Raw genomic sequence first — 27,884 nt, 5'->3', positions numbered from 1 at the left:
GTTTTCATTTGTTCAGATGTTTTCATGTTCATAGTTTATTTGTCTTGTCCCTCCTGGTTGATTGACGAGCAACAATGAGAGAAGCATCGATAAACCCCCGTCCCTGCAGACCGGAGGCCGTCATTAGTTCAACCCATTCACGGTAACGGCCTTGATCACGAGCATCAGTCCTGTTCTGGGGGAGGGGGGGGGGCAGAAGCGCATCAGGAGGAGAAGTGTTTGGTGAGTTTTTGCGCAGCTGAATGTGTGACTGTGTGTGTGCGTGCGCGCGCATCGTGAACGCGTGTTTGAGAAATCTGCCAGTGAGGGAGCCGCGGCCTCCGGCAGCAGGAGGAAGTCGCTGCTAGAAGCTGGGGGATTTATTTTAGTCCAACGCAAAGCAGCCCCAGTTTAGCGCGGCGGCCGCGTATCAGAGCGTCAATCAGAGTCTCTGAGGCTGAAACATCACGATGCGCTCGTGAGGGAGGGGTCAGAGCGCGTGCGCGTGACACAGGCCGTGAAAGGGACTTGGTTCGGGCGGAGCGGTTCTGGGAGCGGGACACGTGTGCCCACAGCGGCCCCGCTTATCTGCGTGAGCTGCAGCTGAGGCAAACAGCGCGTGTTCCCACAGCCGCGCTTTGCTTTCCTCAAAGATTTGCAGTCAGAGCGGACAGATTTCAGCCGGAGAGTTAGTTGCTGTTCCTCCTGTTGCCTCAAATAAACCGCTTTGTTTCTTTCATTTTGCAGAATGAGCGCGCGCCTGGCCCCGCGCGGGCCTCCGCGCTCGTTTGAGTGATGTGGCTGAAACAATCAGGATGAAGTGGGTAAGGTAAGCCGAAGCAGCGGCGCCGTAACCGATACCGGGCGCTTCGCCGGCTGGCAGCCGTGCGCGGCGGCCCCGCGCGTCTCATTAACGGGATCACGTTACAACCGGCCAAACAAACGGGACATTATCCATCTCAGCCTGCGCACGCGCCTGTGTCATGCCTCATGATAAAGTAACCGGATGAGAACCCCCCCCCCCCCTCATAACGGAGTCTTTAGCTGTAAGTTACGAACTTCAGCGTCGGTGTTTTGCGCATGCGCAGCAGCTGTCAACTCCCCAGGCTGAAGCGCGTTAGAGTTTAAAAGTGCTGTAAGCCGCAAACATCTGACACGCGAGGCGCGGGCTTGTGATTGAAACATCTCCAATCGTTTCTTCCGACACGCTGTCCAGCCTCTGAAGTCCTGGTCCTTGGCCACATGCCCGGCGACACCTGGTAAAGCCGCCGGCTTCTTTGCGCATGCGTAATGGCTGGCCAAATAAAACAATCTTAACAGCGTCTGACAGCCACTGACGGTCCAAACCCCAGAGATAAAGGAAGCAGAGGGACACTAGGCCAGCAGCTGCAGCGACATGCCGAGGTCCTTCCTGGTGAAGAGCAAGCGGGCCCACAGCTACCACCAGCCGCGCTACCCGGACGATGACGGCGGCCCGCTGGACGCCATCCTGGCTCACGTTTGCGCAGGTACGTTTCTGCACAATTGCGCTCCGAAGAGCGGGAACTTTCGGGATTGAACCACCTTCCCCCGTCCCGCCACCAGAGAGCAGGTGTCCGAGGGAGTTCGGCTCCAGCGTGGAACAGCAGGAAGACGTGAGCGGCCGCGCTGACAGCCTCAGCCTGTCCCCCGGGACTCGGCTGCGGTCTCCGGGGTCCCTGTCCTCCAGCTCCCCGCTGAGCTGCGCTGGCAGCGCGGGAAGCGCGTGCGAGCGCTCCTCCGACTGTGATTTCTGGCGTCCGCCGTCTCCGTCCTCCTCACCAGGTCTGGACACATGGATGATAATACTTCTCAAAAATATTAACAATAGTACTAATAAATAAACACAAAACCACGTCAGTTGATATTATTACTATTATATCAAAAACTATTATGGGAATAACTCTAACCTTTAGAAAATACTAATGCTAATAATTATTTATTACAGTTCTGCGATTATTGTCAAATATATGAAAACATTTTCTGAGGGTTTGCGGCTAATAAAATAGAATGTTTTACTTCGTGAAACGTCAAAGTTAATAACATGTTTGGAGCTCTGCCATATTTATTATTATCCTGCTGTTTTTCTACTTTGCTTTTTCCATGTGATTTTTGATACAAACAGAAAAATTCGATTTGTAACTAATTTAAATAAATAAACACACACACACACACACACACACACACGTAATTAATTAAATAAACGAATAAGTAAAAAAAATAAACAAACAACACAAATAAAAACAAATAAACAAATACATTAATAAACATGCGCATATTGGATTTTGTTCCCGAAAAAAAATCCTGTTATGAAATTGTGTGCAGAGGCCTGTGACCCCCCCGCGCTGACACTTAAAATTGATTTCCAGGTTCTGATAAATGCTCCCCCCCCGCGCCAGAGGAGGGCTTCGACCTCCCGCTGTTCCCCTTCTCCTGGTCTGCGTACTCCGGCTCCAGCCTGCGGAACCTGGTTCCGCGGCCGTTTCTGCGCCACCCGCGGGCCCTGGGGGGCTCCCAGCCGCCCGCCGGCATGTTCGGCGGGGAGGAGAGCAGCGGAGAGCGGCTGTACGCGCAGCGGGGCCTCGCGGCTGGAGGCCTCCGGGACTACTCTCCGACAGGCCGACAGCTCTGCAGGCTGCGGGACGGAGACGCGCTGTGCGGGAACGTGCGGCCGCAAAGCCGCAAAATCAAGGCTGAGGATGACTTCCTGCACCTGGAGGCCAATGGATCCTACAAGTGTATAAAGTGTATAAAGGTGCGAGCGAGTTCCAGCATTTAAAGCCCCTTTGGTGACGTCACTGGTGGAACATTTTGTTGACGTTTTTCCGTCTTCCCGCAGGTTTTCTCCACGCCTCACGGCCTGGAGGTCCACGTTCGGCGCTCACACAGCGGGACGCGGCCGTTTGAGTGCGGGATCTGCGGGAAAACCTTCGGGCACGCGGTGAGCCTCGACCAGCACAGAGCGGTCCACTCCCAGGTAGCAACCCCGCACCCAGCAGACGTCCTCCGAACCGAGCCCGAACCCCCGCTGAACCTTCTCTGTGTCTCAGGAGAGGAGCTTCAGCTGTAAGATCTGCGGCAAAAGCTTCAAGCGCTCCTCCACGCTCTCCACGCACCTGCTCATCCACTCGGACACGCGGCCCTATCCGTGCCAGTACTGCGGGAAGAGGTTCCACCAGAAATCGGACATGAAGAAGCACACCTTCATCCACACAGGTGAGGCGCGGCGTCATGACGCAACCCAACCGAACGCGCGCGCCAGAATGTCCTGACGGCCGTTTCTCCGCCGTTGCAGGGGAGAAACCGCACAAGTGTCAGGTGTGCGGGAAGGCCTTCAGCCAGAGTTCCAATCTGATCACGCACAGCCGGAAGCACACGGGCTTCAAGCCGTTCGGCTGCGACCTGTGCGGGAAAGGCTTCCAGAGGAAGGTGGACCTGCGGAGGCACAAAGAGACGCAGCACGAACTCAAATGAGCGGGAACCTGCTGATGCAGCACAGATGCTCCCGTTTTAGTGTGGGGGTGTGGTCCCCTTTTCTTAGAATGCTATTTAACTGTTCTGACACCTTTCTTTATTTATGTCCTGATTTTAACCTTTGTAAGTATGAAGATAAACTTCTCACCACAACCTCTGACTCAATGTCCAACTTTCTTCACTGGTGCTGCTGATGACAGACCATCAATCACGTCTCCGGTCTGCAACCTCACATTTACCTGGGTGCTGTTGGGCTGCATGTGCCACCTGGCCCAGGCCAAATATCCTCAGACACATACCCATATAACAAATGGAATTATGGCGCCATAAAGATGCATGCAAAGGAAGTCTGGAGATATAACTTGGTTTTATTACAGCAGCAGGGCCACACGGCTGTTCACCCACACAGGCTGGGTGTGATTTATCTGGTCCACTGAGGTTAAACATCAACAGCGTCAGACCTGAAGGATCTGATTTGTCTGCATCTCGCTGCAGACGGAGCCGATTCTCAACCTCCAACGCAGCAGAAAGCCAGAAAAGTCATCCATGAAAAAGTCCCTTTTATTTGCAAAGCACCTTTCTGCATGTCACTGATACACGTCTGCTTGCTGGCGGCTGTCCGTGTGATGGGGGGGTTGGAACAGCTCCACCAAACTCAGGAGGTGCTGCTCCTCCAGGCCCAGCTCCTTCAGCAGCGTCTTCACGTAGTCCACAGAGGAGTCGGCCTCCAAGGCTCCCCTCACCACAGGAGACACTGTGGACAGGCTGGAGGGACACAACATCAGAAATCAGAGGTATGATTCCTAACACGCCCATTCCTTCTGGTTCTGGTTCTGATATGAATCGGAGTTGAGTCTGAATGAAGCGGCTGCAGACTGAACTTCCAGGGGAACATGTGATTCAGCAGAGCGTTACGTCACAGGTTCATGGCCTCGATCCCCGCCGCGCCGCCTCGCGTTCAGCTGAAACGGAGGTCATCACGCCGTCTTTGTTTGACAGAGCTGTTGGTCAGCTTTACTCTGTCCCGTCCAAGGTGGAGGTGCGCCGCCGGATAATCTCCGGTTCAACCTGGGTCTAATGTTGCAGTGTGGGGGGGGGGGCATCTATTATTCAGGTGGCCTGAACAAAAGGGAGCAGAGCAACTCCACAGCTGCCACACGGCCGACAGGTAAGACGACACACCAAATTATTCATGATGGATGGAAAAGATGAACAGAGCCGAAGAGAAGGCGGTGAAATCATAGAGCTGCAGAGATGTGGCAAAGGGAGCACAGCTGATTAAGAAAAACCCCCACAAAAAACACGTTTCCACCTAAATAGAAGATTCAACTATCTTTTCTTTGCACTTAGTCTGTCCATCTGCAGGCTGTACAGTGCATTCCAAATGATTATCAAAGTTTTTAGTTCAACTCATGGATGATATTGTGTCTCTGGGCTCTTTGGATCTCAGACTCCTGTGATAATTAGTTTGCAGGTCAGTTCAATTCAGGAAAAACTACTAAAGAAGGACGTTCCACATTATTTAGCAGACCAACATTTTCAACCAATATGGGGAAAAAAGGATCTCTGCTGCTGAAAAGCCTGAACAAGTTATAAAACCTCTGACGATTCAGGAAAACATTAGCGTGATCATCGTCCTATGAAAGATTTGTGGCTGATTCAGAGACACGCGGGTCGGTGCAGATGAAGACAGAATGAGTTTGGTTTCTGACAGACAAATCCATCAGACTAAAGCGGCTGAAATACCATTCAAAGCAGAAAGAACATGTTTGAAGCTGCTGCTGTCTCTGGAGTCCCACAAACATCCAGGTGTAGGATCCTCCAGAGGCCTGCAGTTCTATGGAAACCTATTTGGTGGATGGTCACCGTGTTCCTACAAGGCAGCAATGTCAGTAAGGAAGTGGTGGAGTAATGGTTTGGGCCGGAATCATGGGGAAAGAGCTGGTCGGGCTCTTTAGGTGTGAAAATGACCTCAGAAAAGTAGGTTCTGACCTGTTCTGACCTGTTCTGACTGACCACTTTCTACAAAAAGAAGAACCCTTGAGATGTTTTTGATTGTAATGTCTTTTGAGTTTAGTAAATATGACCTCGAAATAAATGATTGGCGGTCAAATGATCATTTTCATCTACAGAATCTTTGAAAACGGTTGTGCGTAATAATTTGGAACAGTGCATTTTAAAATTTTTATTAAAAACACACTATTATTGGGAGAAATGCCTGCTAACGTTTTATTTACACTAACAGTTAATGTTTTTATGCTGACTGTTATTTGCTTTGACTATTTATAAAATCTTGGAAAAGTTTTCTTTGTAGAATAGTTTGGAATGTGATCCTCAAGCTTCTTCAGCAGCAGCATTCCTGTGTTCCTTTAAAATAAATACTAACTAAGCAAACTGAAGAGGAGCCATAAATGTTCTTCAGTCGAGCATCAGGTGAAGATTTCCCAGCTGGGGAAATTCAAAGCCCTCCGTTTGCCAAGTGTGTGTGTTAAAACCGGGTGTGTGTCCTCCTCCAGGCATCACGGATCTGCAGAGGAGCAATCAGGCCGAGATAAGGATGTGTGTACTCAGACGGGAGCAGCACGGAACTGTTCATGAACTGCCAGTAACACGTGAACACACACCATATGGCGAGTGCAAAACAATGATCAGTGTCGGCAAAAACAGGATTCAGCAGCCCGGAACGCTTTGGATTTCTGCTTCCAACACAGGCGAGACCTCAGACTTACACATGCAGCAGCACCACTGCTATCAGGGTCCACTCCGGGCTTTTGTGAACGATGTTGGTGTTGGTGAACCTGTCAATAAAAAACACAGGGATAAGCTCAGCAGCAACGCATCAACACACACAACAGCAAGAGAGTGAAGTGCAGGAAAAGCAGGAACAGCAGAGTGAACAGTAGCTACAGCATAGTGATGCGCAGGAAGAGCAGGAACAACACAGTGATCAGCAGGAGCAGAAGAGTGAAATGCAAGAACAGCAGAGTGAACAGCAGGAACAGCAGAGTGAACAGCAGGAGCAGAAGAGTGAAATGCCGGAACAGCTGATTGAACAGCAGAAACAGCAGAGTGAACAGCAGGAACAGCAGAAACAGCAGAGTGAACAAAAGGAACAGCAGAGTGATGTGCAGGAAGAGCAGGGACAACAGAGTGAACAGCAGGAGCAGAAGAGTGAAATGCAAGAACAGCAGAGTGAACAGCAGGAACAGCAGAGTGAACAGCAGGAGCAGAAGAGTGAAATGCAAGAACAGCAGAGTGAACAGCAGGAACAGCAGAGTGAACAGCAGGAGCAGAAGAGTGAAATGCAAGAACAGCAGAGTGAACAGCAGGAGCAGAAGAGTGAAATGCCGGAACAGCTGATTGAACAGCAGAAACAGCAGTGAACAGGAGGAACAGCAGAGTGAACAGCAGGAACAGCAGAGTGAACAGCAGGAGCAGAAGAGTGAAATGCCGGAACAGCTGATTGAACAGCAGAAACAGCAGAGTGAACAGCAGGAACAGCAGAGTGAACAAAAGGAACAGCAGAGTGATGTGCAGGAAGAGCAGGGACAACAGAGTGAACAGCAGGAGCAGAAGAGTGAAATGCAAGAACAGCAGAGTGAACAGCAGGAACAGCAGAGTGAACAGCAGGAGCAGAAGAGTGAAATGCAAGAACAGCAGAGTGAACAGCAGGAACAGCAGAGTGAACAGCAGGAGCAGAAGAGTGAACAGCCGGAACAGCTGATTGAACAGCAGAAACAGCAGTGAACAGGAGGAACAGCAGAGTGAACAGCAGGAACAGCAGAAACAGCAGAGTGATGTGCAGGAAGAGCAGGGACAACAGAGTGAAATGCAGAGTGAGCAAAAACAAAAAATCAAAACCAATAAAATACAATTATTATTTATTTTTTCCTGTTTTTTCCCAGTTTGCTGTCAGTCATTAGTTTAAGCTCTGTCCATCTCTAAAGGGGGAATTCTGGCCCCCTCTAACGGTCCTGTGACGGTGAAATGACGGACCCGCTGTTGTTACCTCACCTTGTTCAACCACAGCCTCCTGTTTACAGCAGCTTTATGTTCTATTGGGACAACAAAGGTCAGACGATGTGAAGATCCAGTCTGTGAGTCTCAAACCCAGCAGGTCTGCTGCTTCCTCTGGGAGAAATGTTCTTCAGAGACCCAACAAAGACCGTCTGCTCACACAACACAGGACTATGTCATCATTAAGATTCTTCTCCATCGCTGATGGGATTCTCAAAAACTTCAATGCAGCGGCACTTGTCTGTGGACGTGCTCGGCCTTCGCTGGTTTAACCACAGCCTGCTCGCTCTCCTCTGGGGTCAGAAACAGCAGGTCAGAGCTCTGAACGATCACTGACTGACCTTCTGCACTAAAGTCCATCACAGGCTCCTCACAACATACATGCAGATGTCTGCGCAGAAGAAAGACAAACTGAAGGAAAGGGGATGATAATAAAAAAACATCTCGGGGTTCCATCTGAAGATCCTCTCTGAGAACACAAAGGCTCAAAGTCTGGAAAACCTCTTAAAGTTTTCCAGACTTTGAGCCCCCCCAGAGCAGCTAACAGACTGGTTTTGTGTCCAATTCTAGCAGGTGAGTTTCTAAACTTCTATTCTGCCCCTAAACATGAGGAGGAGGGGCTTGACATTTGTCCGTTCATCTCTCTGAACCAAAAGAGACTAACTCATCTGTTTCCAGAAAAAGTCATCGTGTAAAGCAGGGGTGTCAAACTCATTTTGGTTCGGGGGCCGCATTCAAGCCGTCTGATCTCAAGTGGGCCGGACCACTAGCATAAAAACAAAATAACAGCTTTGTATTTGATTTTTTACTCAGTTTACCAACATCACCAACCTAATCACTTATTATTACACATTCATTCACAGAGGCCAATGGATCTCAAATAAAATGAATTTCTCTTAAAAGAAAAAGGTCTATTCAGTTTTGTACTGACTTAATATTTTACATCTGACACTGAAGCAATCCCGATAATAACCTCAAGAGGGGCTACGCAAAAAAAGTGAAACACCCTGCCTAAAAAGAAAACTGTCCATTTTTCCTGGAAAGCTCAGCAATCCACTTCTTTTGGACAACATTTTGGTCATTATTGTGTCACTACTGTTCATTCTTATAGCAACACAACAGCTTTGAGGCTCGCAGGGAAACAAACTGCATCTTACCCAGAAGAAGAACTGTTAGGTTTCACCTTTGGCATGCGCAAACATATGTTTCACCTGTTTTGCTTTTCCTCCCCCCCCCTAATGGCAGAATTGCGCATTTCGGTTATTTCTTTAAAAAAATCATAACTCGCCACAGGAATGGACTAGACACGTGCTTTCTTTTTTAAACATGCTTAAGATTTTTGCTCATCATGTGGGCCAGACTAAACCACCTGGCGGGCCGAATATGGCCCGCGGGCCGTATGTTTGACACCCCTGGTGTAAAGGTTTGGGGGGCTCCCGTCAACCTGTGGTTCTTCAGCCCCCCCTGGAGGTCTCTAACTGATATGTCTGAGCCAACCACATGGAAACCACGACGCTCTCCTGGGCTTTCTCTTATTCTTTGAGGATAATGAGTAGGGTCGGTGCTGCTCTGTGGGACGTTCATGCAGGACTCGGGCCTCCTCAAGTCTCATGATGATGGGGAGCAGGAATGGAAGGCTGCAGCGCGCAGGATGATCTGGAATGGACGAGAACGGTGCATATGTGCAGGTCACCCACCTGAATGTCTTCACCAAGTCGTTCAGGTCTGTGGAGACATCACTCAGGGTGAGGTGCAGCGGGCCTACGATGGTCCTGAGGCTGCAGATGACAGGAGCAGATTGGTTATGGAGCAAAGCAGCAGGCAGGCAGGCGGCTGGACAAATGTCCGGACTTCTATAATAAATATAATATGATCAAACGTCACAGGAGTCTGGACTCCTGTGAAACAGAAGATGTTTGGGGGAGGCAGAGGTTTAGATGAAGACGTTCATGTCTGACACATCTGCACGCACCAGCTGCTGAGCTTCTCCACGGTGATGCGTTTCTGGATCAGATGCTGAGCCTGGGAGTCCACGAGCGGCAGGACCGGTTCCTTCAGGTTCTGCTGTGAAGAACAAACCAGGACTATTTCAACTTGCTCTCAGCATTTTATTTGACTGAACAGAGGTCTGATGGGAGGTCCACAGGGACCCCCCCCCCTCACCTGGTTAGCACTCGGCTCCTCCACAGGAATAACCCAGGTCCCCTTGTAGAACTCCTTGACTCTCAGCTCCATCTGTTGGGTCAGCCTCTGCAGCGTCTCATAGTCTCCTTCTGTCCCCCACAGCTTCTTCTCCCCGCTATCGTCCGTCAATATCACGTCATCTGCATCATCATCTTCATCCAACTCCCCCTCTTCCTTTCTGTTATGATGACGGGGGGCAGGTGAGCAGGCGGCTCCGTGCAGGAACCTGATGGTGTGATCGGTGCACCAGGCTTTCAGAGTCCTCCTCAGGGTCTCCAGGAGGCTCGCTGGCTCCCGTTTGGCTCCCGTGCAGCTCTGCCTCCCCAGCAGAGCCCGCAGCCCTGCAGCTCCTCGCCTGCTCATGCCCACCTGGGTGATGTGGAGGCCCGGCAGGGGGGCTGCTGCTGTCTCATGAAGAGTGCACTCCCTCATCTGAGCTGTTACCTCTTCCAGTTGGGGGCGCTCAGGTGAGTCCTGTGGCTCAGCCTTGCTTGTGATGGGACCGAGCAGCTGTGGGGGTTCAGGATGCGGCCCCCTCGTGTCCTCCTGTGGAAGGCGACTCAGACATTCAGTCCCGTCCGTCCCCTCCTCTCCTTGGCTCCCGTTCTTGCTTTCACCCGTGCGGTCAGCCCAGTGAACCCGGGGTTTCTGCTGCTGGAAGGCCACACTGGAGACAAAGTCCTGCTCCCCACCGCTGCTCTCATCTCCAGCCGAGCTTTGATGATCCCCGCATGGCTCAGCGGGGGCGGCAGCTTGTGGTTTCTCAACGTCTTCCTCTTTGAGGCGCTGATCTGACAGCAGCACCTCCTCTCCGGAGCTCCCACTGGACACACACATGCAACACGTTACGCTCACTCCTGCAGAGGGACGTGCGGCCGCGGGCGCCGAGCACACACCTCTGTCCTGCCGTCAGCAGCCTGATCTTCGGGGGACTGTTGGCAAGAGAGAATTTTTACAAAGACACTCCACCCGAACGTCGAGTCTTACAAAGGCGGAGCAGTTCACAGACCTCTCCAACTTCCTGAGCCACAGAGGCGTCTTTGGGATCTGCAGCTCAAACTCTTTGGAGGCCTTGTAGCAGAAATTACTGCAGAAACGCTAAAGATGACAAATGAGGTCACCTCTTCTGTCTTCAAACTGCGACTGCACTGACAAAGTTCGTTCTTCTTCTGGGAAGAAACTCACCTTGCGCTCTGTGATGTCATAAACTCTGTTCGTCTTGGTAGAGATTTTGAACTGCTGAGACGGGATCTGCAAAGCAGGCAGCAGCGGTTAGACGAGGAAACCCAGACAGGAGCGTCAGCATTACCCTCAGTGGAGGGGCGACGTCTTACTTTGCCCAGCTGCTTTGGACATGTTGGATAACCACACAGCTTTAAGATGGACCGCTCCTCCACAGCATCTCTGTAATTAGCTGGAGTGATGAACTTGGCCTGAACAGAAAATGAGCCTGTGTGTTAAAACCCTTCTTAACCTGACTGACAACAGGTTGACCTCTTTATTAGTGTTTTCTTGTAAATTTCTACCTCAAAGTTTTCCCCATTAGCTTGTGCAAAATTCATTTTCTTTCTGTGCATTTTATCAATTACTTGAAACAATTATTTCCTTATAAAGATCTTTAATAAATGTATCATTAGACAGAATTTTCAAGAATTATACAAAAAAAAAAACCTAAAAGGATTAAGTTGAATTTAACAACTATCTGTCTGTTACATCTTTAAGTTGTTTTGTGTCTTTCTGCTGTAGTTTGCAGTGTTTGATGGTTTGTGGTCTGGAAACCTGGTAATGTTTGTGGGCGTGGCCTTTTCAGCTGGTTTCCCTCGCAACCCAGATCAAAGTGAAGGTGTTATCTAAAGATGGAGATGTTCATACCGACTCCAGGAGGAAGTCTTCTGCCACGCTGCTCTCCAGGAGCTGCTCCACCACCTCCAGGGCTCTCCTCTCCAGCTCCAGCTGCTCCCTCAGCGCATCCTTCCTGGCTCAGGGAAGGAGACGGATTCATTCAAACTGCGCTGCCTACACTGGATCATAAACCTGAGAAGAAAGCCTTCCAAACCTTCTTCTGGCTTCTTCTTCGGCGGTCAGAGTTTTGCTGCGTCTCCCTGCTGTCACACAAACACGAGATTTCACCAGGACATAGACGGAGCCCAGTTCAGTTCATCTGCTAATAAAATACCAAACACGTCCGTCCAAACTACTCAAACCAAACCTTTTCTGGACGTTTTCCCGGGATTCTTCATCTTCCCCTCCGTCGCCATGACACTTCCAGTTCAACTTTGACCTGTGACGCAGTTTTTCTACGGCAGCCGGGGTGGTTCAAACACGCAGCGTTCAGGTCGCGTGCAACAGCAGGAGAGAAGGTAGGTTCTCACTTTCCGCGCGTCTGTTCGTTTTCTGCTTCCAAGAGGAGTTTAATGCGAACGTTTGTTCACGAAAACCCGAGACAGCAGTCCGAGAACGAGCTAACCAATGCCGGCCTGCTTCTGTGAGGGCCGAGGCGGTGCCGCCCCGGTTCTGTAGTGTGTGGACCGAGGCGGTGCCGCGCCGGTTCTGAACTCAAACATCAGCTGCAGTCATGGTCGCCGTTCTGTTCTCTCAGCTGGCTGTCTTCTCTCTCTCATTGGAGGAGCTATTCTTTGTAGGAATGCCAATCCAACAGCCCTCCTCATTAGTTAAACCCTGATGTCCCACCGCACAGAGTTTTGGGTAATTGAGTTTATAGAGGATGGACGTTTTCAGGCTGTTTCTGTGTGCAGGCTGCACTCTGCAGAGGAACTTCATGGTTTTGCTCACGTCGTTACGTCCTTCAAAGGCAAACGTTTGTTTAATTTCCTTAACAGACGTGACATGTTTGTAGGTTTATGTTGTAACATGACACCTCTAGACTACAGTTTCACGAAGCGAATCTCTCTCTTCTTGTCTGAATAAGTAATATCTCACAAAAAACGTGTTCTTTGTAAATGTTAAAATTTTGAACTGCAGAATGATTCAAACGTTTTAAACTTTAAACAGTCAAATCAGAGAAAGCACAGTTTGGTCAGCAGAATTGGTACATTCTTAATGTAATGGAAGTAGATGAATGTTTACTGCTGGTATAAAACTAGAACTTCATAACTGAAAGACCTGCAACATCGATGATCTATGGAGCCTACAGTCTAGACCAGGAGTCAGCAAACTACTGAACTATTAAATCTGACCCTCCAAACTGGAATAAGTGATATTGATAACCCTCAGGATTGTTTTCATTTCCCTGTAGTTCTGGTGTCTCCCTATAGATTCTGCACTTTTAGGTGTGGAAAGTTATTCTGCATTGGTGTGGTGCTGGAGGATTTGTGCATTTTCCAAGTCAGGAAGGCATTTTTCCGAACATTCCAGCACCACATGAACGCAGCGTTTCTCTGAGTTTGTGTTTTTTCGCTGAGGGACATCATATGTGGAAATGGCACCAAAATAAAAAAAAACAAAAAAAAAAACTCAAACGTTCTGTTTTCAAATATGCATATTCCTTTTTCAAAGTTCAAGCATGTTTTCATCCAAATTCCTTGTTATTTCTTGGATGATGAAATGACTCCTCCCATCTGCTCCTGGTTCTCGCTGTCACATCGTTGACCTCTTTGTGGCCCCCCCGGTCAAAAGGTTTGCCCTCCCCTGATCTAGACACACTTCTCTGTATGATCTCCATGGTTTCTACTTTGCTTCCAGCACAGATGGTGACAGTAAGTCATCAGTACAGACATAGAAAAACATCATCATCATCATCATCATCATCAGGACACTCTGATCTGAACTGTTGTTTTTGAAGGACTTCCAGGAAGGACAGACTCTGTCCAAACGGGACTGATGGCTCTGGAGCGATTCAGCAATGTGGTCCAGCTGTGTGTGAGTGTCCACTTTCTTTATTTTATGGTTTTGTTTTCTTGAAATATCCCATGAGCAGCCAGGACAGAAGGTTCAAAGTTAAAGCCTGTGTCCTTTCTGTGTCAGCATCTTCTGGAGGAAAGGAGCAGCTGCAGATTTAATATGAGCAAACCTGTGTGACCGTTTAGGAAAGAGTTCCTGAGAATTCGGATCGATCGTCTCACATGGGCCATATTCTTGTGTTCTGTACCTTTCATCATTTGAGGACACGTTTGGAGTGAAGGAATCTCATCTCCAAGAGTCAAGTCCAGATCCGTCATAACACTGGAACTTTTTGGACACATTTTTAGATTTTTGTTCAGCCTCTTTCTGTGAGACACACAGAAGAAACCTGCTGGATGTTATGCAACTGTAAGACAACATCAGCAGCATTCATGTTTTACATGATACGGAGTCCGTGTCCTGACATGAATCAAATAAAATGTATCTCGTTCCCACAAGTTAATATATTGTTCCCACAAAATAATATTCTGTTCGCACGAATTAATTAATTTGTGCGAACGAAAGAATTATTTACGTCATAAGTCATTCATAAACACGGGTTCCTGCTTCGCCTACCGGACTTAGCTTCATAAACACGGATGTGAACAATAGTTGGATTGACAGCAGATACCTTCACATTTCTGTCTGTGTGTGTCTTACATCGCATTGAGGACACGGAGGATGTTTAGAGATCAGTTTTGTTTATTTTGAAAAGCACAAAAGCATTGGTAATCACGTTCATTCACATCCTGGTGGTACACTCTCCGTCCATCCAGCTGCAAAAGCCGCTTTCTGCTGCTACTTCTGTGTCTCTGTGACCTACATTCGTTTAAGAGGGGAAAAAAAACAAGAATGATCCATCTATTATTGTCTCGATGAAAATCAGAAAAATATCATAAGATTTTGGATGCCAAAGCTTCCTGCTTCACCTACCAGACATAGCTCCTAAATCCGCAGCAGAGCTCTTCTGCTTGTCATGGCGGCATTCGGGCAGCTGACTGGCCATCTACCGGCCAGCCAGCTGCTGTATGGGATATTGTAGTTTAGGGTCGAATAGAAATAATAACATGCAGGACTGGTCTGTTATTAACACACTTTAGCAGTCGCTTTAAATCTGAAGGCTAGTAGGCTACGTGCTACGTAACCAATCGTGCTCAAAGGACCAAATGTGAGGAAACTGGAAATTGTAAACAGGACTGTAAAATAGTTAAATTAGGTTCGTACCCTTCAATTTCCTGCACACAGAAATGAATGAATAATGACTCAGAGACAGTTACTTATCTTTTGTGGAAGTTTTACTTCGTACAAACACGAAAGGGACAGACAGATGAACATGGTGCATCCAAAGTCTGAACAACGGAGCTCAGAGATGGGCTTGGTATATAAACCCTGTATTTGCATATTCAGAAGATCATACACTGGACAATGGTGTGAAAATCACGCCCACAGGTTGCTGCTGGAAAGAAGCTCCAAGGTTGCAATGGAGTTATCTCTGAGGCATCACACACACACACAGAAAAAGGGAGTATGAGAAGAAACTGTGAGAAAAATAGCTTGGCTGTGCTGTCTTCAAATGTAATATAATTTTGAGATGATAATACATAATGAATCAAGTTTAAACCATTAGTGTAATAAAAGTAAAAGTTAGTGTAATAAAAAGTAAAAGGGAGTTTCTAACTATTCTGTTTCTCATTATTCTTAACAGTGATGCATGATGGGATACATGTAGCCTACTAGCCTTCGGATGTAAAGTGACTGCTAACGAGTATGATGCTTTTGTAGAGCTTTTTAAAATAAATAAATCTGATCTCTAAACATCCTCTGAGTCTTCAATGTAATGAGACACGCGCAGACAGAAATGTGAAAGTATCTGCTGTGAATCCAACTATTACTCACATCCGTGTTTATGGAGCTAAGTCCGTTAGGCGAAGCAGCGATCCATGTTTATGACTTATTCATTCATTCATTCATTCATTTATTTTCTAGTCCGTTTTTTCCTTTCGGGGTCATGGGCTGCTGGAGCCTATCCCGGCCACTTGTGGGCGAAGGCAGGGGACATCCTGGACTGGTCGCCAGTCTGTCGCAGGGTAGAACGTCCACAAACACACAACCATTCACTCTCAAACCTAGGGACAATTTAGAGTTGCCAATTAACCTATGAAGCATGTTTTTGGACGGTGGGAGGAAGCCGGAGATCCCGGAGAGAACCCACGCATGCACTGGGAGAACATGCAAACTCCACACAGAAAGGTCCCCCATTGGTGTTGTGTTTTTCATGTCCCCCAGCCGGGACTTGAACCGGGGGCCTTCTTGCTGTGAGGCAAGAGCGCTGACCATGACTTATGACAGTAATAATTATTTCGTTCGCACAAATTAATTAATTTGTGGGAACGCGATATATTTTATTTTATCCATGTCAGGACACGGGCTCCGTATCATGATGACCATCCACATGTTAAGATTTACATTACTCACTATAAGTTAGCAAGATTGACTGTGTTTTACTTATTGGGGCATCAATGTGTACATCCTGTGGGGATAAAAAGCTGATTTGACCTGAAAGTCATTCCAAGGTCATAAATCAAACAGCCATGAAAACGCGACGTCACTTAACGGACCAGCAGCTCCACCTGACCACAGCGCCTTCAGGTTGGGGGTAGACAGTCAGGTGTTCAGGTGAAATTGTCTCAGAGTGTCATCAGCAGACTCTCATCTAGACTCTGAACTACTGTCAGAGTTTGGGACAGACCCGGGAGTGGATCCCCCCCAGTGACAGACCATGACTATGACCAGAACTTAAGGACCTCTGACCTCAGACACAGTTTAGCAAACACCACACAGCTGCAGGCCCGTTAACCAGATGTGAGGGGTACTGGGGTTTCCAGACTAACCATTGGTCTTCACTGCTTTGACTTGAATGACTGTCGACCGTTGAGGGTGACTCCACTGGCGCCAAGTCACTTTGCAGTACAAAACCGTGTGACCTGGACAATGCAGCACTGGTCTACCGTCCTGTTCACTGATGAGTGTCGGGTCACGGTGCACAGAAATGAAGGTCAGGTTCTGACATCATAGAACCATCATCATCCCTCAATTCCACCAGAACATCCCCAACTTTCTGTTCATGGATGATGATGACCTGGCAGAACTGCATGTGGAGACGTTGCTGTCACTGCAGCAAACGGTGGAAATACTTACTGACACCATCAATGTTTGTTTTTTAGGTCTATCTTTACAATTGTTTTAATTTTTGGAGTAATAAATATCAAACAAATAAAAATGGTGTTTCTTCTCAATCATTATTAGTAATAACAAAGGGAACTTTTTGTGTTTCATTTAAATTCAGACCAAACAGGAAAAGCTCTCACGTAAATGACAACATGTCTAACTTCTTGTGACCGAGGACATAAGGGCCGGACACTTTTATGAAAAAGAACTACAAAAAGGAAGAACAAGAAGTCTGGAGTTAGCATGAAGGGTTGGTAAGAGTCTCTGAAGAAGTTAGAAACCTTTTCAAAGCGCTAGTGAAGGGGTTCTGCTTGGGCAGTGCTCCAGTCCATCACATGACCGTACAGAAACACAACCACACACACACTGTTATTTAGAGTCCTGATCTGGTCTCTAGCATGTTTATCCAGACTTTTACTGGTCGGTGAAGGCGGACACGAGTCTGCAAAGCAAAAAAAGTCTCACCTGACCTACAGTTAATACCTTGATGTCCGTTTATGTCTGTGTTTGACGCAGCAAGCCCTCCCAGAGAACCGCTACACCGCTGAACACCACGACAGCTTCACGGCTGCGGGGAGAGCCTGCATCCAGGAGGGACACTGCACCGACGTCCTCAGTATTCTGCTGGATGAGAAGAACCAGGTACATTTGTCAGAGAGAACACACGTTGGTGTTTTTCAGCTCCCAGCATGCATCTGCTCCTCTGTGTGCAGGACACGGTGAGTTGCATGGGCTGGACTCTGCTGCCTCCACTGATCCAGCTGCTGTTGAAGAAAGAAGACCAGAACTTACCCCGGTGGGCGGCCATCTTCACCCACCTGCTGGAGGTCAGTCTGGGTCAGAGCAGCAGCTCGGTTCCGACATGGTCACGGACCCGAACCGAGAGAGGCTTCCCATCTGCTCCTGATCGAGAACTAAGAACTAGTCAATGAACGCTGTAAAATTTAAAATGAATGAAGGAGACCAAACGGGTTAAAATATTCCAAAGTTTACCTTTAAAACGTGACATTATTCGCAGAAGTACTTTATGGATCAATTCCTATTTTGTTGAATTTGTTTCCCAGAATTCTTTGCTCTACTTAAAGTCAAACTGCATTAGATGGTAAACTTTTATTTAATTGAACACCCAAAGCTGGAAAAACTCAAAGAAGGACTTTGGGTTGGAAGTGGAGACAGAATTCATCTTTCTGACATCATTGGCTTCATCAGCTTTAGAAGAAGTGAAACTTTGCATGTATTTCCTATTTATTTATCTGCTTTATTAAAAAACATTTTGGTTTTGAAAACAGACGGTTCAAGAAAACAAAGCTTTTCTTTTACCGTCCGTGCAGCTAATTCAATGAGAATGTTTTCAGAGTTTATATATCCACTCCAATGAAAACGGCGTTTTTGGTGTTTTTAATGCGCTCCTGAAACATTTATCTTCACAATGGAAGACAAATACAAAAGAATTTAAGATTAAAACTGGGTTTCTGAGTATTTCTTTAATCAAACTGATCAGGAGCAGATAAAAATGCACCGTCTGAAACCGCTCTCAGTTGTGATGCAGTAACTGAAAGGGGCGGGGCCAAAGTCTCCCTGCTCCGCTCCATTCTGGTCATCCACCTGCAGACAAACAGATCCAAATGGATAGATCAGGTGTTGGTGCCATTTGTGTCGTTTCCCTAATGTTGGGTTGGGGGCCTGAGGGGCTGTAAGCTAGTGGGAGAGAGTAAAGAACAGGATGATGGGAAATCAGTGGAGGGTTTGTAACTGGATGGAAAAGTAAATGACTGGGTTGGTCTTTTTTTCATTCTCATCTACCTTTAGAGCCTTATAGAAATAAAAGGTCAGACAGAATCGTGTGACCTGAACTTTTGATTCTTCAGACCTGCAGACCTAAAGAGCTGCTGATCGGCCTGCTGGAGCAGCTGGAGCACAGTGATCCTCACACAGCAGCTGAGAGCCTCCACCTGCTGCTGAAGCCTCTTCAGAAAGGTGAAGGTTGCTTCAAAAGCTGCTGAAAGGCGTTGGTGCTGCGTGTGAGTGCTCTGCTGTCGTTGCATCCCTGCAGTGCTGCTGCGTCTGGGCAGCCGGAAGGCCTCGTCTCTGGGCATGACCCTGTCCTCCGTGCTGGACCAGCTGATCAAGCTGCCCCTTCCCCTTACAAAGGAGCAAGAGGAGACCGATGAGTTCTCCGTCTGCCGTTGCTGCATTGAGCTCGCAGACTTTGTCAGGCCCTTTTTCCAAGAAGCCAGACAAAGTCTGAGCAGCAGGAGCGACCGGGACTGCGGTCTGGAGGACGAGCTGCGGGCGGAGCTTCTGAAGTTGTGAGTAAAACCTTGATGTGGGACGGGCGCCGACATCCTGCTGAGGTTTTCACGGCATCCTGATAAACTGTTTGTGCTGAGCAGCTGCATGAAGACGCTGAGTCACCTGCTGCTGGAGGTGCAACTCAGGGGCCCGGACGAGCTGACCGAGTCTCCACTCAGGACCTTTGCCACCCACATTCTGGTACTGAGTTTGTCCTACCGTCCATTGAAATAAGAAAGAGTAGCTTTAGGGACAGCGGCTGCTGGAGCTTGGAGGCAAATGTTTTCATTTGTTGCTGCAGAACATGGCTCTGCTCCAGACTGCAGCATCCATAGTCCAAATGCATTCACCTGATGGTCGGACAGTTATTCTTGTTTTAAGAGCTCTGTTCCTGCATGCTCTGTAGAGGAGACTTCTGGAGTTCTCCGTTCTGATTGGATGAACAAAGAAATGCATCGTCCGTTTCTAACTGGTGACTGTTCATGTTTTCCCAAAGAAACATGTCTTAGAAGCTTTCAGACGGACGTTTCCTCATCGGTGGCTGCGGTCCAGTGCGGGCAGCAGGTGTGACGGTGGAAGGTTCATGCTGGTTGTTTGTGCTGCAGGATGGTCTGGCTTCAGTGGGAGAGCACCTCCACAGTCTGGTTTTCCAGCCCGTGTTGAAGAGGAAGCACGTACCAGGCTTCCTGGAGGAGGAAGTGCGTTACCCTAAGGCGTCTTTGGCGAGCGTGGCTCACCTGGTGTTTGTGCATCACCTGGCTGCTGACAGGTTCCCCAGCATTTTTAGGTGAGCAGAAGGATCTTGGTTTCCTAAGACGTTGGAGGCTGCTGCTTCTGGATCTAACGGTTCTTCCTCCTGGTGCTCGGCAGTCCGGTGTTCTGCCTGCGGTGTAACATGGAGCACATCTTCCTGCTGCTGTCCAGGTGATCCATCACACGGTCGCATCACAGACACATGATAAAAGTTAGCTTAAAGGAAGCAGTCCTGACATCATAGCTGATGTTCATCCTGACAGCTTCAAGTCTGTTTTTCCACAGCACCGAGGATCTAAAGCTTCAGAAAGGTCTGGTGAGTAAAGACGGCTTAAGCTCTTCTCTGCAGGGGCTGTTTGTGTTTTTTATTGTTCTTTGGTCTTGTCGTGTTTGGACAGTAAGAACTCTGCCTTGTCTTCTGTGGTTCCCATTAGGGGTCAACCGAATTTCGGCCCCTTCTTAAATCAAACAAGCCGATATTGAACTGTCTCCGTCTCCAGTGTTGTCCTGCGTGTTCTGAATGTTCATGCAAACCAATGTTCAGTCCTCTGCATGTCACGCTACGAGCATCTACAGCTCTCACCTTTAAGGCATCAACGCAAACGTCTATTAACACATCTGATTGCTTGTTGAAAAATGAACGATTGACACAGAATGAGCAGTTTAAGTAGAAATGAAAAAGCATATTGAAGGATTGCTTTTTCAATTTAATTTTGAGTCATTTGATGCAGTTACATTTGAAAATGAAAAAGCATTTCTGGTTTTGACTTTTATTTTTAATTATGCTACAGAATCGCTTCCATAGTGCTACAGTGCCAAGAAACTACATTTTTCTGTTTAATTCAACTGTTCACTAAGAAAACTCTTCATTTATGTTGAAGTTTTACTTTAATTAATATAAAAACTTTCACAGTACTTTTTTAAATATTTACTCATTTTTTAAATCACAGTGAATTGTTGGTGTTGGTATTATTGCAGTAACTGGATGTTTCCCGCCTCTCAGGAGTTGTATGAGGAGAGTCTGATGCGGCTGGAGGACGGCTCTCTGCCAGCAGATCTGCTGCAAATCAGAACCTTCCTCACCGTCCCGCAGGTGATGAAGACCTTCAGATCCGGTGAACACCAGAGGCTTTGTGTCCTGCAGTGTTTCTGACTGCAACGTCTGTTTTCAGAACATGGTGAAGGTCATGACGTTGTGTCCTCGCCATGATTTGGTGAGACTTTTCTTTGTGGCGGGTTTGCGGTGGCTCTGTCTGTCTTTTCTAGTCTCGGTTTTCTTCTCTGCCCTCAGAGGACTAAAGGTCTGAAGGTCTTCCAGCTGAGCATCGAGAAGTTTGACACAGAAGCCAAGTACCGGCTTTTCCAGTGAGCTCCACTCTTCCGTCTCCAGGTGGTCAGACGTTGTCCGCTGTGCCTCCATCATTCCTGCTGCCTTTCAGGTACATCCTCAGGACTAGCAATCACTCCGGAGTAGAAGGCTACATCATCAAAAACATCCGGACTCAGATCCACATCGCCCTGCAGGTCAGGCCGCGTTCCTTCTCATTTTCTGCTGCGTCATCTTCAGACTGAAATGCGCCTTTGTTGGCCTGCAGCCGGGAAACTGTAACGTCTGGTTTGAGGGGGTCCATCTGCTGCCCCTGCTGCGCAACGTCTTCAGTCTGCCCGATGGACCAGAGACGGACCTGCTGCAGTACCTGGACCGGTCTGTCCTCACACCTCACCCCCCCAGTGTGTTTCAGGAGCTGCAATGGAGGCAGACGGGTGGAAGATCTGGGCCGATAATGAAGACATACAGGAAATGTTGGCAGGGGGGCCTACCTGCACTGCGGGAAGGGCCCCTACATCCCCGGGTTGGGGCTTGCATGTGCCCTGAGTGCTGAGGGGGGGGGTTAAGTACAGTAGTAACACACCTCCCTCCATGTCACTGATCCCTCCCTTATGGGAGGGGGGCGGTAGTTATGTCCCGTGGGAGTTGGGTTGCCCTCAGGTTGCATATGGCGAGACGGATGACATCTGTGGCGTGTCATGACCCCGGGGGGGGGGGGGGGGGGGGGGGTTAATATTACACCTCTGAATTGGGGTGGGGGGGTTTGTGGACTGCTTTGATTTCTTGTTTTTCTGCCATTGTTGCCTTGGGAACTGGAGCCTGGTTGGTCCTGGTTTAGGAATCCTTTTTTAGGAATCCTCGTTGGCGACCCCCTATGGGTGTGGGGGGTCCCCCAGACTTACCACACAGCCTGGAGCTTCTACGACAGGGGTCTATAACTCGCGGCCCTGGGCCTATTTTCTGCCCCCAAGACAATATTTTGTGCCCCCCGCCTTAATATAAAAGTTTAATGACACCTTTTCAATGTTGTGTACGGAGCTGATGGACTAACCAATCGCAGTGGGGTATAGGACTCTTGGGGGCGTGACATTGACCGGGCTTGAAAGCAGGAGAGCATTTATCCCTTGTGCTATCTCAGATGACCCCCCCCCCCTTCCATTGACGTGTTCTCCCTACCATGAAAAAGGTGGATAAAGGTGGAAAGATTTCATGTAATCCATGGACACCAGTGAAGATCACAAATCATTGAAGAAAAAAGGTTCAGAGCACTGTCTAGTGGGTCTAGATGACCCAACTCCCAATGTTAAAGTGCCTAGGATAGCACAAGGGTTGGAGAAAAGATCAGGTTGAAGATAGATGTCAAATGGAGTATTATGGGGTTTCCTTCATGACCAGAGGGGTGCTGGCATTTGCATAAAGGGTGTGGTTGCTTTCAGCCAGCCTCCATGTTTCCTCCCTGATGCCAGCTGGGAGTCGATAACCAGAACAGATGATGATTCATGGCTGTTCTTCAGGCTCATGGAGGCTCTCAACCTGCTGCGCTTCCTCGTCATCAGGGACAAAGTGACGGAGAATCAGGTGAGCGCCGCACCACACGCAGCCCGCCGTGGACTTTGCATGAAGTTTCTACATGTTGGTCTGCCCTGGCTGCAGACGGGAGTCTGGACAGAGCTTTATAAGATCCAGGATTCCTTCCTCCAGCCCCTGCGTGTGGGGCTCAACATGTCACGGGCGCACTACGAGCAGGAGCTGCGCAACCACACAGAGCGCCGGCGCAACACAGGTGAGGCCTGTCCTCCTACGGGACCGCTGTGAAGAAGCTTTCGATGCTGAAGAGTCTTCATCTTCTTCCAGAGGAGCCGGTCCTGTCTGTGAGCGTCAGCAACGAGAAGCTTCCACAAATGACGCCGGCGGCCCAGATCCAGGTGCGTCTGTCTCCTCTCCATAAACACACCTGTGAGAAGCTGCAGCTTGACTCTCGGCTGCCCCCCCCAGGCTCTACATTCAGCCCTCCACACCTTCGACATGATGGAGAGCGTGGTGGCTCGGATAGAAGAACTGACGGAGGCGAAGGAGGATCCGTGAGCTGCAGCGCCTTCATCCTCCTCATCCTCTGCTGTTTGCTTTTCTAATGTCCATGAAGGCTTTTTTAATAGCGTTTCTAATAAATGTCTAAACTTTTGGATTATGAACTCTTTGTCTCCAAAGTCCTGGAATAATTATGAATCAAAGCATCCAGAAAACGAGAAAGTTCCTCCTGAACTTTCAAACATGTTAGAAGTTAAGAAAGAAGACATTTGACTGAGCTGCAGTTTAGTTTTTACTAAATCAGCCTAAATATCACAAATTGACACTCAAGGACAATTGGAATATAGAACAAAACATTTAACTAAACTTTGGACCGATAATCCTGTTTTTGTTGCGTTTACCTCAAAATGTTCCTGAACTCCTGCAGTTTTTGTGAAATAAAAAAAAGCTTTTATTAGAGGTTCAGATAAAATGTGCCGTGACGTGTCGGTGAACATGGAGCTGTTGGTGGATGTGATGACAAAAGCACATCTTCAGAGGGTTCTTTCAAAGTCTAGCTAGGATGGTTTCCAGGTCAACCGAGTTCACTGCGATGCGTTCAGGTGCTCAGACTCACAGGCCCTTAAACAGGGGGTGCTGTAGTGCTTCAGCCGCAGAGATCCGGGTGTTTGGATTCAGGTCCAGCAGCCGGTCCAGTAGGTGGTAGGCTTCATCAGGAACCCTGTCCCAGTCCTCCACCTCCTCCTCAGCCTCCAGGTTTGGCTTCACGAGGCTTTCTGTGCGCTCACAGCTGCTCAGACTTTCCTGCTTCTGCAGACTCGGTTCTGCTGCGTCAGCGGGCCCACGCGCCGATGCTCCGTCCATTCTGTTCCGACAGGCGTCTGCCATCGCTGGTGGGACGCCTTCACCTGTGGAGGACCTCCTGCGTCCTCGCAGAGTCTCGCACAGAGTCCTGAGGTCCTGAGGGGGCAGCTCCTGGCTGCACACCACCGCTTTACCTGAAGGAAGGCCAAAAAAGGTCGACTTTAAAGACACCTCCCTCAAAAACACTTCCCGATTTCTGCACACTTTCAGTTTTTGGGTCAGTGTTTCCATCTGCCGTCTGGACCCGAACAGAATCAGAGACGACGCTTGAAATGAGGCACCGGACCTCACGGCCGTGTCTGAAAAGCAAGGAGGTTCTGCTGGAGCCCCTCCACTAGAGGATGGAGAAGATCAACACAAACCGAAGGTCTTGGCTGCCCGGATGGTCTCCCGGGAACCTCGGACTGTCATGATCTGAGCGAGCGCCGTCAGGTCATCGCCGGCCTTAAAAAACGGGTAGCGGCCGCTGAGGAGCGAGAGCAGGATGACGCCGGCCGACCACACGTCTATGGCTGCGGAGGACAGGCAGGTTACTTCAAATGCAGCGTCAGCCTGAGGAGCTGCACCAGGCCGAGGCTACCAACCTGTGCCTTGGTCGGGACACTTTGTCAGGACTTCAGGCGCTCTGAAGCCAGGAGTTCCAGCCCGCGGCGCCACCTGCTGCTTTCTTCAGAAAACATCGGATGAGAAAACATGACAAGTTATTGCAACAGAGGCAAAATTGTAGAAATGAAAATGAGATTTCAGCTGATAGAAACATTCTTTTACTGTTTTAATGAAGGATTGTAGATGATTGAAAGTTGAATCCCTGAATTTCCAGTCTGAATGTCATCTTCAGAAAACTTCAGACTGGAATGCAGCCCAATTCTAAGAGGACAGCAGTTTCCTGTTGGGACGTTTACCTGGACATGCAGATGTTGCAGACGCGGTCGGTCAGGAAGCAGTCGCAGGTGAGGCCCGGCTGGACGGCCCTCTGAGGTTTCTGGCTGCTGCTGCTGAGAGTCCGGCCTGCCGCTCGGCTCGCCGAGGAGAGCCTCCAGCTGAGCGCTTCCTGAAGGCACAGGAGTGAAAACGCTGCAGACGTCAAAGAAAAACATGGCAGCAGCTCTATCACAGGATTACCTCTGCTTTCCTGGCATCCGGCGCTGTGGTGGAGGGGGCAGGCGTGCAGCTGTTCAGGTTCCTCTCACCAAACACGGGTCGTGGAGTTCTGCGCAGCCCCCCCAGGTCCTAGAGACAGGAGTCAGAGCAGCAGGTTGGTGCAAGAACTCAGACGGGAGACGCGGACGAAGCCCAGCGACCACATTTCTGCAGAGGAGACACCTTTGACCGAGCCGTGTGAAGAGAGGAGGTGGGCAGGCGTGCTTTTTTCACCGGGGGTTTCTGCGAGGCCGGAGAGGACACAGGAGAAGAGGACGGTGGCAAAGCTCCCGTCTGCCGTGGAGGCGCAGGGAGTGAACCAGAGGTGGTTTTGGAAAAGGGTTTAGGAGGTGCTCGGCTCCTCTGTGGGGCAGACCCTCCACCTTTCTGCAGAGGCCTCGGTCTCACCACCTTCAGCAACTCGATTTTGGTGTCGGCTGTGCCCTGAGCTAGGCCGAAGTCCACCAGCGCGTACCTGCAGGAGAAAGAGGAGGTGGGACCACTGCTGTAGACGCCATCAATGCTCTGCGCCCACTTACACTCCGCTCCTCCGGTTGTACAGGAAGTTGTTGGGCTTGATGTCCCGGTGAATGATGCCAAACTGATGGATGTGTCGGAGCGCCTTCAGCAGGTGATAGACGTACAGACGGACCTCAGCGAAGCTCAGGGACCCGATGATTTCCTAACATTTGTATAGTCCAGTCAGAAAGAGAAACCAAAACCAGGTTTAAAGCTGCTGTCTGTGCAACGCACCACGAGAGCCCGATGCTCCATGTAGGGCATCACGATCACCACATGGTCATCCCTCCTGAAGCAGTAAGTCACTCCCATCACGTTCTCCCTCCCTCTGAAAGAAGTCAATCGCTTCAGTTTGCAGGAAGACAGTTCCAGCCAGACGAGGTAAAGGTGATGCAGAAGAAGCAAAAGGAAGTAAGGAGGTAGTTTCTTCAAATCTCAGACTATTTAAGAAGAAAGAGTTAAAAAAACACAAAAGGGAGCTGTTGCCGCACCCTGCTGCGGTCAGACACTGAAGCTCAGCAGCGATGCGTGTGGGGTGGCTGGTTGGGATGAGATGTTTCAGCGCAAACAGCTCCTTCCTGCCGTCCCGCATCCGTGCCTCGCCCAGGTACACCGAGCTGAACGTCCCTGACGAACACAGCGGGACAGAGATGCACGCTCAAAACAGGGCTGCCCCTCCAACATGAAGCTCCTGTTATCAAACCACATACCTTCTCCAATTTTGTCCAAGATGTTGAAAGCTGTGGCCAGCTGAGGAACAGCTTTGCAGAGATGTTCAATGTCCATCTGCACATCCTCTGAAAAACACAACGGGTCACACGCCTGACAGCAGAAGTGGAAAACTGCTGTTTTTACATAAATGTGTTTTAGGGGCCTATAGGGGCCTCAGTACATTTAACCACCGCTGGTTAAAATGATCCTAAATGCAGATTTAAACACTAAATATAAGGTCAAATTAATGCTTTTGCCTTCTGTTGCTTCAGCACATTTGGAATATAGTGATTTGAATACAGGTGGTTATTAACTGTGTGGTGAACCTCCTCCGTTTTCTAAACTAAACTATTACCGGATAAATCAGTGTCAACTAATTTTATGTAAACTATAACTTTTTCATCTTGAGAATCTGTAGAAAAATGTTCAAAGTAACGGTCAGAAACTTGAGGGCGCGCGCGCTGTCCCGTTCTGCGGACGTTTCAGCCGCGTGCGTGCGTGCCTGTCAATCACTCACTGGAGACTTTCCTCCTGTGAGCGCCGTCCTGGCTCCCAGGCCCGGTGGTGCTGGTTCCGTCAGTGCAGACCGCGGACGCGTCCATCTGACACCACAGCCTCCCACCTCCGCGTGCCACGGGTCAGATGAGCTTCCACAAGGCGGGAGCAGAACCTCCTCTACGTGGGGAAGAAGTCTCGGAAATGCAATGGCGTTCACAAACAAACTCACCTCTTTATCTGTAAAGAGCGAGGCTTTCGAGAAAACTTTTACACAAAGTAAAAAAACTTTAAAACACAAAAAAATTCTGAACGCCAGACACAGAACACAAACACCCCATACTTTCAACTATATGTATTTGTCTTGCGACCTTCCGGAAAGCTTCATCAACAAAAAGAAAACTACGCGCTAAAAGTGACGTCACCAGATCTCGCGATGTAACAGTTCCCGACACGTGACCAATGGACCATGTTCGTTCTACGGCAGTACATTATCCTTCCACATGGTGGCGCCACCGTGACTGTATTTTGGAGCCAGGAGAATCTTTTTTATTTTTTATTTTTTTAAGTATTCAGTCAACCACCAATTGTTCTAGTTCTCCCACTTAAAAAGATGAGAGGCCTGTAGTTTTCCTAATAGGTAAACATCAACTATTAGAGAGTAAATGAGAAAAAATTTATCAACAGAAGCAAAGGCTTTAACCCAGATAAACCAATAAATTATTCAGGAGTTTTATAGCTTTCTTATTATGCATTTTTATAGTGATTTCCATAAAACCAATTTTTTAAATACCAAACATTTTGGATTCTCTTTCAGAAAACAATATTTATAAATTAAAAAATCCTAGAAAACGAAATAGTTAAAAATAAACTGAATATATCTTCTTATTTTCATTTTCAAATTGAACGTTCAGGTATGTCAATGTTGGAATCGTGTTTGTTTGTTGAAAGC

General features: G+C 48.6%; 4 protein-coding genes across 7 annotated transcripts; 2 read left to right on the top strand and 2 right to left on the bottom strand.

Annotated features, from left to right (window-relative positions):
* The first annotated feature begins 20 nt into the window (after window positions 1-20).
* LOC101159532 (zinc finger protein Gfi-1) lies at window positions 21-3,631 on the top strand. The gene is made up of 6 exons (XM_023964830.1): window positions 21-1,487; window positions 1,564-1,782; window positions 2,367-2,752; window positions 2,837-2,974; window positions 3,048-3,213; window positions 3,293-3,631. Exons 1-6 carry the CDS (start codon window positions 1,376-1,378, stop codon window positions 3,469-3,471), a joined length of 1,200 nt encoding a protein of 399 aa, XP_023820598.1. The 5' UTR covers window positions 21-1,375; the 3' UTR covers window positions 3,472-3,631.
* Window positions 3,632-3,819: 188 nt separating this feature from the next.
* rpap2 (RNA polymerase II associated protein 2) lies at window positions 3,820-12,904 on the bottom strand. 3 transcript variants are annotated; one of them, XM_020710776.2, is made up of 12 exons: window positions 11,882-12,904; window positions 11,729-11,777; window positions 11,545-11,647; window positions 11,007-11,105; window positions 10,858-10,923; window positions 10,682-10,770; window positions 10,569-10,604; window positions 9,652-10,495; window positions 9,461-9,552; window positions 9,186-9,266; window positions 6,201-6,269; window positions 3,820-5,998 (listed from the first exon to the last, which is right to left on the bottom strand). In XM_020710776.2, exons 1-12 carry the CDS (start codon window positions 11,928-11,930, stop codon window positions 5,890-5,892), a joined length of 1,686 nt encoding a protein of 561 aa, XP_020566435.1. In that variant the 5' UTR covers window positions 11,931-12,904; the 3' UTR covers window positions 3,820-5,889. The 3 variants fall into 3 exon arrangements, with proteins under 3 accessions (XP_020566435.1, XP_011484427.1, XP_011484428.1); XM_011486125.3 differs by having other exon boundaries at window positions 3,820-4,236; window positions 11,882-12,641; XM_011486126.3 differs by having other exon boundaries at window positions 3,820-4,236; window positions 9,461-9,549; window positions 11,882-12,641.
* Window positions 11,966-23,360, top strand: glmn (glomulin, FKBP associated protein). 2 transcript variants are annotated; one of them, XM_023964822.1, is made up of 19 exons: window positions 11,966-12,032; window positions 13,475-13,551; window positions 17,317-17,442; window positions 17,514-17,627; window positions 18,669-18,777; window positions 18,854-19,109; window positions 19,194-19,293; window positions 19,698-19,879; window positions 19,963-20,016; window positions 20,131-20,161; window positions 20,849-20,938; window positions 21,018-21,059; window positions 21,137-21,210; window positions 21,285-21,369; window positions 21,441-21,550; window positions 22,690-22,753; window positions 22,829-22,958; window positions 23,030-23,100; window positions 23,171-23,360. In XM_023964822.1, exons 2-19 carry the CDS (start codon window positions 13,513-13,515, stop codon window positions 23,258-23,260), a joined length of 1,767 nt encoding a protein of 588 aa, XP_023820590.1. In that variant the 5' UTR covers window positions 11,966-12,032; window positions 13,475-13,512; the 3' UTR covers window positions 23,261-23,360. The 2 variants fall into 2 exon arrangements, with proteins under 2 accessions (XP_023820590.1, XP_023820592.1); XM_023964824.1 differs by lacking the exon at window positions 11,966-12,032 and adding an exon at window positions 13,273-13,388 and having other exon boundaries at window positions 23,171-23,358.
* Window positions 23,361-23,477: 117 nt separating this feature from the next.
* On the bottom strand, window positions 23,478-27,346 carry cdc7 (cell division cycle 7). Its single transcript, XM_004078646.4, has 11 exons — window positions 26,955-27,346; window positions 26,437-26,523; window positions 26,218-26,353; window positions 25,961-26,054; window positions 25,747-25,889; window positions 25,391-25,682; window positions 25,190-25,297; window positions 24,970-25,118; window positions 24,652-24,734; window positions 24,430-24,579; window positions 23,478-24,201 (listed from the first exon to the last, which is right to left on the bottom strand). Exons 1-11 carry the CDS (start codon window positions 27,037-27,039, stop codon window positions 23,816-23,818), a joined length of 1,713 nt encoding a protein of 570 aa, XP_004078694.1. The 5' UTR covers window positions 27,040-27,346; the 3' UTR covers window positions 23,478-23,815.
* Window positions 27,347-27,884: the final 538 nt, after the last annotated feature.

The sequence above is a fragment of the Oryzias latipes genome, chromosome 17 (genome assembly GCF_002234675.1).
Source record: "Oryzias latipes chromosome 17, ASM223467v1".
Lineage (NCBI taxonomy): Eukaryota > Metazoa > Chordata > Actinopteri > Beloniformes > Adrianichthyidae > Oryzias > Oryzias latipes.
Note: the sequence above shows the minus strand (reverse complement) of the source record. Positions and strands in the feature narration are given on the sequence as shown.